Source organism: Aquarana catesbeiana, linkage group LG03 (assembly GCF_042186555.1).
Source record: "Aquarana catesbeiana isolate 2022-GZ linkage group LG03, ASM4218655v1, whole genome shotgun sequence".
NCBI classification, from domain to species: Eukaryota; Metazoa; Chordata; class Amphibia; order Anura; family Ranidae; genus Aquarana; species Aquarana catesbeiana.
Genome location: NC_133326.1, coordinates 500839867 through 500854682, shown reverse-complemented (window position 1 = coordinate 500854682; position 14816 = coordinate 500839867). Strand labels below are relative to the sequence as shown.

The 14816-nt window shown below is 43.2% G+C and overlaps 1 protein-coding gene across 3 annotated transcripts in view; it reads right to left on the bottom strand.

The window, feature by feature from the left end:
• LOC141132540 (uncharacterized) overlaps window positions 1-14816 on the bottom strand; it is a gene marked incomplete in the record, with an annotated part of 127613 nt that overhangs the window by 82768 nt on the left and 30029 nt on the right. For all 3 annotated transcript variants that reach the window (XM_073621090.1, XM_073621092.1, XM_073621091.1), the window contains 1 exon segment: window positions 2611-2769. In XM_073621090.1, coding sequence (XP_073477191.1) covers window positions 2611-2769 — 159 coding nt within the window.

Sequence of the window (14816 nt, the reverse complement as noted above, 5' to 3'; positions counted from 1 at the left end):
ATATATATATATATATATATATATATATATATATATATATATATATAAAATCCAAAGCAAAGAAGGACCAGGTGCAGGGCTCAATAGTAGAACATTTTAGTCAAAAAGTTCCCTTACATGACACAGTGAAATGAAAAAATAGGAACAACAGTTTGACATTAGAAATTGAGGAAGTGTGGGGACGTCCAAAACGGTTGTTCCTAATTTTTCAGTTCACTGCGTCAGATAAGGAAATATTTTGATTAAAATGTTCTGTACTTGTACTTTTCTCCCAGTCCTTATTTGATTGGATTGCATGACAGAAGCCAGCTGGAATCTGCCAGACCGGTTGATACAATTCCTATTCCACACAGCGTGCAGCTCCTGGTCTTGACTTATCTGATATATATAGTTGGTGTATAGAAAAAAAAAAAAAAAAAAAAACAATGCTTTTTCATAATTTTTTTAAACTGAGAATATACCTTGCATAGTGGTACAGTGCAGGCTGCATGCCATTAACATTAAATATTCATGAGCAAGATTTCGATTTCTCAATTAAAAAGATTGCCATTTGTTTTCGCAAGCATTGAATATAACAGATTTAACACACTAAAGGCTTAAAGCATAACTAAAGGCAAAACTTATTTTAGTTTTGGATGGAGTGGAGAGGGATTAGAATGCTTGTCAGTTTATATTGCTGTCTGTGCCCAGTTAAAGTGGTAGTAAAGTTGTTTTTTTAACTTTTACCTACAGGTAAGCCTATAATAAGGCTTACCTGAAGGTAAAAAGACTATCTCCTAAACCTGTACGGTTTAGGAGATATTCCCCTTGCAACGAGCCGCTGACTTCAGTGGCGCATGCGCTTCAGGGACTCTCAGCTGAATGTCCGGCAGATGCCGGACCTTGGCAGAAAGAAGTCTCCCGCACGCATGTGCAGGAGTGACGACATCGTGGCTCCGGCTACTCACGGCGCTGGAGCCGCGATACCCAGAAGACAAGCTGAGGGAAAAGGGTTCACTACCGTTTTAAGGAGATTCACCCTCTGTATTTCCCCAGTTTACCATTATCATTGAAAGTGAAAGTAAAAGAAAATCCCAAATTTTGGGTTGTCCCCAGAAAAGTAATGGAGGGGAAATCTTCCAATGGGGACACTAGTTCTGGTGACCTGGGGGTCCCCAAGGAATTCCCTTACTTCATGTTTGCCTACGGGACAGGAAGTGAAGGGAAATCTCTGTAATGGGACACAGATGGGAAAAAAAAAAAAAAAAAATCTAGCAGGGTGTTATAACCCTCCCTTGCTCTATCCAAAAAAATAAAAAATAAAAAAAATAAGTTTTGCCTATAGTTCTACTTTAAAGTGGTTGTAAAGGCAGAAGGTTTTTTATCTTAATGCATTAACTTGTTCAGATCCGCACTATAGCCGAATGATGGCTACAGCGTGGATCTCCTTTGCCGGGAGGCCGTGAATAGATGTCTTCCCCTTTGCAAGGTGGCCACACCCCCCTGAAGGGGGCACACTGTGGTCACCCGAGTCAATGAGACTCGAGTGATCACAGATCCGAGTAAGAGGCCGATCCCAGCCCCTCACCACGTGATCAGCTGTTAGCCAATGACAGCTGTTCATGTGGTGTGAACAGAAGATCGGTAATAGTTTTTTTTTCTTCTCACGCTGACAGCGTGAGAAGAAAAAAAGCCGATCACCAGCTTCTGTTTGAAGGGACATCATTCCCGAAGAGGAAGAGGCGAAGCTGCCTCATATGTGCCCACAAGTACCGCCTGCGAGTGCCACAAATCAGTGCCCACAGTAGTAAGTGCCAGCAATCAGCGCCATCTATCAGTGCCCACAAGTGCACCTATTAATGCTCACCAGTGGTGCCAATCAGTGTCACCTACCAATGCCCATCAGTGCAGCCGATCAGTGTAGCCTCATCAGCGTACATCAATAAAGGAGAAAAATTACCTGTTTGCAAAATTTATTAACAAAAAATAAAAAACCCAGAGGTGTTTAAATACCACCAAAAGAAAGCTCTATTGTGGGAAAAAAATGATAAAAATTTCATTTGGGTACAGTGTTGTATGACCGCGCAATTGTCGTTCAAAGAGTGACAGCTCTAAAAGCTGAAAATTGGTCTGGGCAGAAGGAGGGGTTTAGGTGCCCAGTAAACAAGTGGTTAAGATAAAAAAAGCCTGTGTGCAGCAGCCTCCCTCATACTTACCTGAGCCCCATCTCTATTCAGCGATATACACAAGTGCCTTGGCCCTCCGGGACTCTCCCTTCTGATTTGCTGAGACACAGCAGCGGTGCCATTGGCACCTGCTGCTGTCAAAGTCAGTTAGCCAATCAAGAGAGAGGAAGGGCCAAATCATGGCTCCGTGTCTGAATGGGCACACGGAGCTGTGGCTCGGGTGCCCCTATAGCAAGCTGCTTGCTGTGGGGGCACTTGATAGGAGGGAGGGGGGTTTAGGAGCACCGACGAGGAACCTAAGAGGAGAATCTGGGCTGCTCTGTGCAAAACCACTGCACATAACGGGTAAATTTGACTTTTTTTTTCTTTAAAAATAACAAACAAGTAGTATCACTTTAATGCACAGTAACTATATATTCGAGAAGAACGAAACTTCTTTAAATACCTTAGCAACGGGCTCTCCATCGCTGTCTGACTCCTCAGAGCTTTCACTTGCTGGCTGTGGGGCTTTTGAAGGGGACTTAGACTTTGCCACCTCTAATGTCTGTTTAGCTTCCACCACAGGAGTTTTTGATTGTGATGCCTGAAGAACTGTGCCTGGTTTCTGATCAAGTTAAAATGGAACACATATCAGTGCTTACATCTTCAATTAGTCAGGTTTACATAGAGATCCCTAGTTTGGGGGGGTTGTTAAAAAACTGTGCAGACACTTGTTTTGTTCATGGGGTTAAACGAGCTCGCAGGTGCTACAGCCATGAATTTGGTATTTATTTCTCCAGCCGGGTTAGATTTAGCTTTAAATCGGGGACTCAAACTAAATCTAACCTTTCCACCCCTCCCCCACAGCCCCACTGCATGGGAACACTTTGTTTTCCAAGAGTTGGGGCTTTGTAGGAGGTATAAGATTATCAAAAAGCACAAAAACAAAACACACAACCTTAGTGCAAAATATAGGTGATAAATAAAAATATGCTCAAAATCCCCAAACATACAGTGAAAAGACAAGTGAAAAAAAATCCTTAGAAAGCGCCCACTCTCTCAGTGCAGCAATTCAATTTAATGTGCAACAGCGTGTTCAAATTTGTTCATAAAAAACATCCAAAATACTGTATAAAGTGCATGAACGTTAAGGTGAGAAAAAAGGGATTCTAAAACTCCCACAGGAGTAAAACATTTTCTCATACAGCAATTCAATTCAAAGTGCAGATCATGTTCAGCAATAGCAGTAAGCACTTCAGATTGCCTCATAAAGTGTCCAATTTCAAATTGGTATTCCACACCAAGAAGAAGAGGGTGTTACCTCCCAGACACACTTTCCCTGTAAACTGAGACTTACCCATCCAAAATGAACTCTTAAAAAAGAACTTTGTGCAAAATTTTTATTGTGCCCGCACTGCATGGGTTAGCTGCATGGATGAAGCTAAAGGGAAAATACTGGGAGCATGGTATAGGCCCCCTAACCTGAGGGAGGAGGGGGAGGCAGACCTCCTATCACAATTTGGCTTAGCAGCAAGGATGGGAAGTGTTATAATGGGGATTTTAATTATTCAGACAGAATGGGAGGAGGGAACCACGCATTCATCTAGGGCTCGCCAGTTCCTAAACGTCTTGTAGGACAATTTCAAGGGTCAGATGGTAGACGCACCAACTAGAAATAAAGCGTTACTAGATCTACTGATTACCAACAATACAGACCTGATCACGTATGTGGAAATACGGGGCAATTTAGGAAACAGCGATCACAGGTCAATTGGCTTCAGTATAAATCACACAAAAAGGAAACATAAGGGAAATACAAGAGACCCTGAATTTCAAAAGAGCCAACTTCCATAAACTACGAACTGGCTAGAAGATTTGAACTGGGATAAAATCTTAGGAACAAAGAACACGGAGGGGAGATGGGTTCGCTTTAAGAGCATATTAACCACTTTTCCACCAATTTACAGCTTTCGGTGCTCTCACATTTTAGTAATTTTTATTCCTAAATTTTGGCCAAAATTTATACTGCTACATATCTTTGGTAAAAATAACCCAAATCGGTGTATATTATTTGGTCTGTGTGAAAGTATTAGGGTCCACAAGCTGAAAGGTCTCATTTTTTGACAAGCCAGGAAAGTACAAATACCCCCCAAATTACCCTTTTTGGAAAGTAGACATTCCAAGGTATTTAGTAAGAGGCATGGTGAGTTTTTTGAAGTTGTAATTTTTTCCCACAATTGGAAAATCAATATTTTTTTTTCTTTTCACAAAATTGTCATATTAGCAGGTTATTTCTCACACACAGCATATGCATACCACAAATTACACCCCAAAACACAGTCTACTACTTCTCCTGAGTATGGCGATACCACATGTTTGAGACTTTTACATAGTCTGGCCACATACAGAGGCCCAACATGCAGGGTGCACCTCCAGGCATTCTAAGAGTATAAATTACACATCATTTCTTGACTACCTCTTGCAATTTTGAAGGCCCTGGGGCACCAGGACAATGGAAACTCCCCAAAAATTACCCAGTTTTGGAAAGAAAATGTATAATCTTTGAGGCATGAGTCCTTTGAACAGGTCATTTTTTTCTACAAGTGTTTGGAAAATGTGGAAAGAAAATGAAAAACGCATTTTATTTTTTTACACAAAGTTGTCCATTTATACAATATTTCTAACACATAGCATGTACATACCAAAAATTACACCACAAAATAGATTCTCCTACTCCTCCTGAGTACGGCGATACCACATGTGGGAGACTTTTCCACAGCCTGGCCACATACAGAGGCCCAACATGCACAGAGCACCATCAGGTGTTCTAGGGGCATAAATGTCAACTCTAAAGCTGGCCATACACCTATAGATTATCTGCAGATTTTCAATGGTTAGATGGAAAAAGTGGGAGATTCCTCCATCCACACAGTTTAGCGAACATGGAGAAATCTGTTGCACTTTTTCCATCTAACCATAGAAAATCTGCAGATAATCTATAGGTGTATGGCCAGCTTAATTTGACTACCTATTACACTTTTGTGGGGCACTGTAGTGGCACGGTTGGGTAGGGCTGAGCAAGGCTGGGTAGGGTAGGGCTGAGCAAGGCTGGGTAGGGTAGGGCTGAGCAAGGCTGGGTAGGGTAGGGCTGAGCAAGGCCGGATGGGATGGATGGATGAATGAAGGAGCATGGATGGATGGCTGAGTATGACAGAGGGATGGCGAAGCATGGATGGATGGAAGAGGCTGCAATGGGCATAGAGCAGCGCTGTGGGCACTACAGATCCAGCCCACAGCACTGCTGCACCCGATCTCTCCCCTCACACTGTACCGATAGGTACAGAGGAGGAGAGAGAGGAACCGGACATGCCGCCGGTTTGTTTACAATTTATCGCTTCATCATTTGACGGAGCGATTGCGCTGGTAAACGGCCGCTGTCAGCGTCCATTTACCGTGATGCACCAGGTCCTCGGGACCCGGCAGTCACGGTTACTCCCGCGTGGACACACCAGGGGGTGCGCGATTCTGGGAGGTCGTCATAGTACCCAGAGTTATCGAGATGCTGTAGCCATTATTCGGCTATAGCGTGGTTGTTAAGTGGTTAAATAAGGGCATAAGCCAGTGCATCCCATTGGGTAATAAATTTAAAAAAGCGACAAAAGTCCTGGATGGCTTAACTCCAATGTAAAAATTCATATAAAAAGCAAAAGATAAGGCCTTCAAAAAGGATCATCAGCAGCATTCAAACTTTATAAATAATGCAACAAGAATTGTAAGGGTGCAATTAGGGCTGCTAAGATAGAACACGAAAGACACATAGTGAAGAGGAGAGCAAAAAAAAAAAATCCCAAGAAATTCTTTATGTAAACACTAAAAAAGGGAGGACAGACCATATTGCCCCCATAAAGAATGAGGAAGGACATCTGGTTACAAAGAATGGGGAGATGGCGAAGGTATTGAATTTATTCTTCTCAGTCGTCACAAGGGAATCAGGGGGCTTCATCAGCCAAAACTGCAGTGTTTATCCTCGTGACACATCACAGAAAGCACCTCCATGGTTAACAGAGGACAGAATTAGAATTAGACTTGGGAAACTTAACATTAGTAAATCACCGGGACCGGGTGGCTTGCACCCGAGGGTACTTCGGGAACTCAGTCAAGTAATTGCCAGGCCATTGTTTTTAATTTTCACTGACAGTCTACTGACTGGAATGGTACCAGCTGACTGGAGAAAAGCCAATGTAGCACCAATATTTAAAAAGGGCCCGAAATACATCCCTGGGAATTACAGACCCTAGCCTAACATCAATAGTATGCAAGCTCTTGGAGGGGATGATAAGGGACTATAAACAAGATTTTAGTAATGAAAACTGTATCATTAGCAGTAATCAGCATGGATTCATGAAGAATCGTTCTTGCCAAACTAATCTATTAACCTTCTATGAGGAGGGGAGCTGCCATCTTGATAAAGGCAGGCCCGTAGACGTGGTGTATCTGGATTTTGCAAAAGCATTGGACACAGTTCCCCATAAATGTTTACTGTACAAAAAATGGTCCGTTTGCACGGACCATAGGGCAAGTACATGGAATGAAAACTTGCTACAAGGGTGAGTTCAGAGGGTGGTGATAAATGGGGAATACTTGGAATGGTCAGGAGTGGGTAGTGGGGTCCCACAGGGTTCTGTGCTGGGACCAATCCTATTTAAATTTGTTCATAAATGACCTGGAGGATGGGGTGAACAGTTCAATCTCTTTACTTGCGGACAATACTAAGCTAAGCAGGGCAATAACTTCCCCGCAGGATGTGGAAACCTTTCAAGAAGATTTAAACAAATTAATGGGGTGGGCAACTACATGGCAAATGAGGTTTAACGTAGAAAAATGTAAAATAATGCATTTGGGTGGCAAAAATATGTGTGCAATCCATACACTAGGGGGACCTCTGGGGGAATCTAGGATGGAAAGGGACCTGGGGGTCCTAATAGATGATAGGCTCAGCAATGGCATGCAATGCCAAGCTGCTGCTAACAAAGCAAACAGAATATTGGCATGCATTAAAAAGGGGATTAACTCCAAGGATAGAGTGATAATTCTCCCGCTCTACAAGACTCTGGTCCGGCCGCACCCGGAGTATGCTGTCCAGTTCTTGGCACCAGTCCTCAGGAAGGATGTACTGGAAATGGAGCGAGTACAAAGAAGGGCAACAAAGCTAATAAAGTGTTTGGAAGACATTAGTTATGAAGAAAGGTTGTGAGCACTGAACTTATTCTCTCTGGGGAAGAGAGGCTTGAGAGGGGATATGATTTCAATTTACAAATACCATACTGGTGACCCCACAACAGGGATAAAACTTTTTAGCGGAAAGGAGTTTAACAAGACACGTGGCCACTCATTAAAATTATAAGAAAAGAGGTTTAACCTTAAACTATGTAGAGCGTTCTTTACTGTAAGAGTGGCAAGGACGTGGAATTCCCTTCCACAGGCGGTGGTCTCAGCGGGGGGAATTGATAGTTTCAAAAAACTATTAGATGAGCGCACCTGAACGACCGCAACATACAGGGATTTACAATGTAATACTGACATATTCACACATATAGGTTGCACTTGATGGACTTGTGTCTTTTTTCAACCTCACCTACTATGTAACTGCTCGTTTTTGTCTAGGGAATTGCAGAGCGGAGATATTATAACCTAATCCGCCAATCCTCTAAGTGCAAGACTGGTCCTTGCTGCTCCCGAGAGCACCCACCCGCATGCTAGTAGTTATGTGAATGGACTGTCCCTGACATTACACCCATAGACCAGCTCTGGACGTGGGGTAGTGCTGTTTTTCGGGAGGATCAGGCAAGTATAGCTTTTCCTTGCACTGCAGGACTAAAAGAGCAGTTAACCTATGCAGTGTAGGCACAGCCCCACTGCATTGAAAAATATACATTTAGCCCCGGAGTTCTTCTTTAAAAAAGCAGGTTGTTACAGGCTTTTATATTAAGGTCGTAGAGATACCCCTGTCAATACAAAAATTACTCCACCAGAGGTTAACACTCATAAATGGATAACAGCGGAAGAGACCATTATATCGCAACCAAGTTAAAGAAGTTGTAAAGGCAGAAGGTTTATCTTAATGAATTCTACGCATTAAGATAAAAAGCCTTCTGTGTGCAGCAGCCTCCCCAGCAACCCCTAATACTTACCTGAGCCCCATCTCTGTCCAGCAATCTCCACGACTCCCTTGGCCCTCCGAGACTCTCCCTCCTAATTGGCTGACGCACAGCATCGGCGCCATTGGCTTCAGCGGCTGTCAAAGTCAGGTTAGCCAATCAGGAGAGAGGGGGCGGGGCCAGGGGCAGCAAAGAGGGACCCGAGAAGAGGAGGATCCAGGCTGCTCTGTGCATTTGCACAGAGCAGGTAAGTATAACATGTTTGTTTTTTTTTTGTTTTTAAAGCAACTTTGCAATCACTTTAAAAGAAAAAAGCCATTAAAAAACAAAAAACAAAAAAAAAAAATCACCCACCCACCCACACACAGCGCAAGTACTCGCTTGGGCACTAAGGTGTGTGTCAGCTCAATCTCTTCCAGTCTGACATTCCGCACTACTAACTCTGTGTGTGCGCAAACACCTTCCCCAGTGCATGATGGCATCACAGTGCTGTACAGGGAATGCATGAAGATAAAAATGTCTTTAATGGTTTTAATTTAAATCCCAAGGTTGAAAGGTAGGCCTAAAAGGGGGAAAAACCTACAGTGGGGAAAATGATTTGATCCCCTACATATTTTGTACGTTTGCCCACTTACAAAGAAATAGGGGGTCTATAATTTTTTTTTTATCATAGGTGTATTTTAAATGATAGACAGAATATCAACCAAAAATCCAGAAAAAACACGATACAAATGTTCAGTGAGTAAAACAAGAACTGCAAGCAAAACATGACTTTGTACTTAGTGGAGAAACCCTTGTTGCCAAGCACAGGGGTAAGATTTCTTTTAGTTAGTGAACAGGTGTGCACACATCTCAGGAGGGATTTTGGTCCACTCTTTTACAGAGCTTCTCTAAGGCCCCTTTCACACTGGGGCGGTGGGGGCGTCGGCGGTACAACAGCGCTATTTTTAGCGCTGCTGTACCGTCGTTCTTGCAGCGGTATTCGGCCGCTAGCGGTGCGGTTTTAACCCCCCGCTGGCGGCCGAAAAAGGGTTAAAAACCTCGTACAGCGCGGCTATAGCCGCGGTATTACGGCGGTATAGCCGCGCTGTCCCATTGATTTCAATGGGCAGGAGCGGTGAAGGAGCGGTGAATACACCGCTCCTTCCCCGCTCCAAAGAAGCGGTTTGCAGGACTTTTTTCACCGTCCTGCCACCGCACGAGGGCTTTCACACTGAACAAACAGCGGCGGCTGTTTAGGGGCGGTTTTCAGGCGGTATTTTTAGCGCAATACCGCCTGAAAACCGCCCCAGTGTGAAAGGGGTCTAAATCATTAAAGGTTTCTTGGCTGTAGCTTGGCAACTTGAAGTTTTAGCTCCCTCCATAAATTTAAATTAAGGTCTAGGGACTAGCTAGGCCACTCGATGACCTTAAGTTGCTTCTTCTTGAGACAACGCCTTTGTTGCCTTGGTGGTATGTTTTGGGTCATTGTCATGCTGGAAGACCCATCTTCAGTGTTCTGGCTGAGGGAAAAAGGTTCTCATCCAAGATTTTACCATACATGGCTCCATCCATTGGCCCCTCAATGAGGCAAAGTGGGTCTGTACCTTTAGCAGAGAAACAACCCCAAAGCATCATGTTTCCACCTTTGTGCTTGACTGTAGGGATGGTGTGCTTAGGGTCATGTGGTCATAGTGGGCAAACTTACAAAATTTGCAGGGGATCAAATAAGTATGTTCCCCACTGTATGAACCCCCTTGTATAAGTGTATAAATCTGTGAAGTATTAGCAAGAGGATGATGAAAAAGAACAGACAGCAAAGACACCTGACCTGTGATGGTGCTAACAATACAATGTTTTAAAAAACCTCCAACTAATCGAAAGAACAGTAGAGGCAACGGAGTGTCAACTAACAGACAAACAAGGTCAGTGCACAACACTGAGGCTATTTCAAAGTGAGAAGAACAAGAATGCAACTATCCTCAATCCCTAAAAGTAGGCCAGGTACAGTGCCTTGGAAAAAGTATTCACACCCCTTGAAATTTTCCACATTTTGTCATGTTACAACCAAAAACAAATGCATTTTACTGGAATTTTATGTAATAGACCAACACAAAGTGGCACATAATTGCGAAGTGGAAAGAAAATGAAAAAACTGTTTTAAAGGTTAACTTTTTTTTTTTACAAATAAATATGTGAAAACTGTGGCTTGCATTTGTATTCAGCCCGCTTTACTCCGATACACCTAACTAAAATCTAGTGTAACCAATTGCCTTCAGAAGGCCACCTGTGTGTAATTTAATCTCAGTAAAAATAAAGCTGTTCTGTGAAGCTCTCAGGTGTGTCCAAGAACCTTAGTGAACAAACAGCATCATAAAGGCCAAGGAACACACCAGACAGGCCAGGGATAAAGTTGTGGAGAAGTTTAAGGCTGGGTTCACACTGCTGCGATGGCAGACATCGCATGTGATTCGCAGCGCACTGCTGTTCACATCACATGCGATGTTTGTGCGGTGCGATATCAGCCATACAGATAGTATGGCTGATATCGCACCGCATTCGGTCCAAACACGCAGGGACCCTTTTTTTTTTGTTCGGACCAGAATCAGATCGCATGGGTGTCCAAACTGTCAGTTCACAGAGCGATATGCGAGCTGAACTGGGGGTGTCGTTAACAATGTATGACACTCCCCAGCAGTTCGCATATGGCAGTGTGAACTGCCGTGCAAGTCGGTGCGGGAACGCGCAGTAGATTTGCAGCATTCCTGCACTGCAGCAGTGTGAAGCCAGCCTTAAGCAGGGTTAAGTCATAAAAAAAAATATCCCAAGCTTTGAACATTTAAAAAAAAAAAAAAAAAAAAAGTGTATGGCACAACTGCTAACCTACCAAGACATGGCTGTCCACCTAAACTGACAGTTCAAGCAAGGGGAGTATTAATCAGAGAAGCAGCCAAGAGGCCCATGGTAACCCCGGAGGAGTTGCAGAGATCAACAGCTCAGGTGGGAGAATCTGTCCACAGGAAAACCATTAGTCGTGCACTCCACAAATCTGGTCTTTATGGAAGAGTGGAAAGAAGAAAGCCATTGTTGAAAGAAAGCCATAGGAAGTCCAGTTTGTGAGAAGCCACGTGGAGGACACAGCAAACATGTGAAAGAAGGTGCTCTGGTCAAATGAGACCAAATTTTAATTTTTGGCATGAAAGCAAAAACGCTATGTGTGGCAGAAAATGAACACTGCACATCACCTTCAACAAACCATCCCCACCATGAAACATGGTGGTGGCAGCATCATGTTGTGGGGATGCTTTTCTTCAGCAGGGACAGAGATGCTGGTCAGAGTTGATGGGAAGATGGATGGAACAGGGCAATCGTAGAAGAAAACCTGCGAGCCTGCAAAAGACTGGGGCGGAGGTTCACCTTGCAGCAGGACAACGGCCCTAAACATACAGCCAGAGCTACAATTGAATGGTTTAGATCAAAGCATATTCATGTGTTAGAATGGCCCACTCGGAGTCCAGACCTAAATCCAATTGAGAATCTGTGGTAAGACTTAAAAATTGGCATTCACATATGCGCTCCATCCAATCTGACAGAGCTTAAGCTATTTTGCAAGAATGAGCAAAATTTTTACTCTAGATGTGCAAAGCTGGTAGAGACATACCCAAAAAGATTTGCAGCTCTCAATTTCCAATTGAGAATCTGTGGCAAGACTTGAAAACTGCTGTTCACAGATACTCTCTGTCCAATCTGACAGAGCTTGAGCTATTTTGAAAAGAAGAATGGGCTAAAATGTCACTCTCTAGATGTGCAAAGCTGGTAGAGACCTCCCCAAACAGACTTGCAGCTGTAATTGCAGCGAAAGGTGGTTCTACAAAGTATTGACTCAGGGGGGCTGAATACAAATGTACGCCACACTTTTCACATATTTATTTGTAAAAAAAAAAGTTGAAAACCATTTATCATTTTTCTTCCACTTCACAATTGTGCCACTTTGTGTTGGTCTATCACATAAAATCCCAATAAAATACATTTACGTTTTTGGTTGCAACATGACAAAATGTGGAAAATTCAAGGGGTATGAATACTTTTTCAAGGTACTGTAAACGTTTCAGTGGAGGAAACGCATTTATCAAGGTATACTTATTTCTTGGTGCCACCAGGGAATTTGCTACATTCACTCCTACATTCAAGTCCTGGAAGCAAACCTGTTCAGCTTTTTGTCTGAGATGCTCCTAAATCAACATCCATCATCTGGCAGCACAGGTATGTTTCAAAACATACCTGGAGAGTAAGAGCATTCCCTGGGTCCAAACACAGTCTCTTGATAAAAATGGAAAGTAAACATGCACCTTCCTTTTCCTGACTGTGCTGGTGCTTGGCTGTGTGTACTTACAAACAAATTCCATATCTTGGAGTATTGTACGAGACACATGCAAAGTATTCATAGTCCCTTGGTTATAGGCTTGTGCTATCAGATGACTGGACACTGGAAAAGCTTTATTGATGGCATGCCTCCTGGGTGCCTCCCCTATCCTACCCTATTTTGTGAGTCTTTAGCTTTGTTCAAGCACTGGAGGGTAATCAAGGATTGAAATGGAGGGTGACCTGTACTGTACTCAAAGATACGGAATTTACAGGTAAACCAAAATTCCTCTTATTTTAATTGTACAGTACAGGACATGGCCAAAGTATTTATATCCCCTGAGATGTCACCAAGCAATGAATGAGAAGGGTGGGCAAGATGTAGGCAAATAGAACTGTGCCAACAGGATCAACATCAAGAATTTAGAAAAAGAATCTAACTAACTGACTGATTAGATTCAATCCGAAACTTTTGTAGATGTCTTTAAAGTGGTTGTAAACCCTTTACAACCACTTTAACCTACAGGTAAGTCTAGATTAAGGCTTACCTATAGGTGCTTGAAATATCTCCCAGACCTGCACGGTCTAGGAGATATTTGCAAATCGCCGTAGGGCAATTTCTTCTGTGCATGCGCCGGAGTTAGAAAGGGCACGCTTTTCAAGCTCGGGTCATGCCGTTAAAGGCGGCTCCCTTGCGCATGTGCGGGAGTGACGTAACGCGACTCCGGCCAGTCACAGAGCCAGAGCCAGAGGGGTGAAGAATGGACGCTGGCTACTAGCCAGGAAGACAGGGACATCACAGGCTTCTCCTGCAGGTAAGTGTCACATAATGGGCTACTGTGCAATGCACAGTAGCCCATTATGCTTTACCTTTGCAGGGAAACAAAGAGGAAGTAACACCCATCAGGGTTTACTTCCTCTTAAAGCGGGGTTCCACCCAAATTTTGAACAATATCTGTATGTACTCTCTTCCTTGCCTAGATGCTGACATGCCGTTTGAAAAAATTTAAATCACAGTAATTACCTTTTATTTTTCTATTCTTCTTTGCACTTCCTGGTTCTCCTCCCGTGGGAGTAGGCGTGTTTCTAGCCTCTCCCAGATGCCGCACAGTCTCCTGGGAGCTAGTCTCAGGCTTCCCAGGATGCCACTGAGCATGTGCGAGAACGAGCGGTGAATGCTGGGAGCACAGCATTCACCGCATCCAGGAAATAAATGCTTGTGGGCTTCAAATGCCCACAATGAAGATGGAAACCGCCTGCAGTGAATAATATAAGTTATTCTTTCCGACGAAATCTGACACAGGCGGACATATTACACACAATATGTGAGTATGTAATGCTGAGAAGAAAAGTTTGTGAATGAACTCAAAAAAAAAAAAAAAAAAAAAAAAAAAAAACGATAGATAGGTGGACCCCCGCTTTAAAGTCTAAGATGGACTGAACACCTTTGGTTTTCAGAACTGTAAATGGGTTTGAATAAGCACGCAAACATTAATACTCTGGGACAGCAATCCCTGAATGGCTGAAAAGGGGTCCGGTCGACATTGCTGAGACATAGAAAGATGCGAAGTGAAGAATCAAGGCAGAGGACAGAGTTGAAACAATTTTTTAACCTTTTGATACTACTTCCGCAACCATGCGACGACTATGCAAGCTTCCAAAAATCTGCAAAAGCCATCAGAACCAAGTCCAGGCTCCATGCTAGGGAAGGAATGGTGAAATTCTCACATTTTAAAGCCGAATGCACAGCCACGATTGGAAAGGAACAGTTTCCTTTCGTTTAGGTGAAGCAACTGCTGACTGAAATTCGGCCAAAGGGATCTCTTCCTCTAAAGAAGAGAGGGACAAAGAAAACCTATGATGGATCATATTCTGCTGAAGAAGCTGGCAGACAGCATTTTAAAATCCTGCGATCAGGGGGAGTTACAAGCTACACTAACTGCGTCATAAACCTTTGCATAACATAAGAAAACACCTGTGCCATGAAGCAGGAAGAGGAATGAGCCTGTAGATGGTAGTATGAACCTGGGTTTCTTACTACCAAGCCGTATCCCTCAATGGTGAATGAAAAAAGTTCATTAAAAGATTAATATTTCCATATTTTTAAATGCCTGTGTCAAATGTTTAAAATCCACATAAGGAAGCGTACATATATGTTATTTTAGTGGATAAC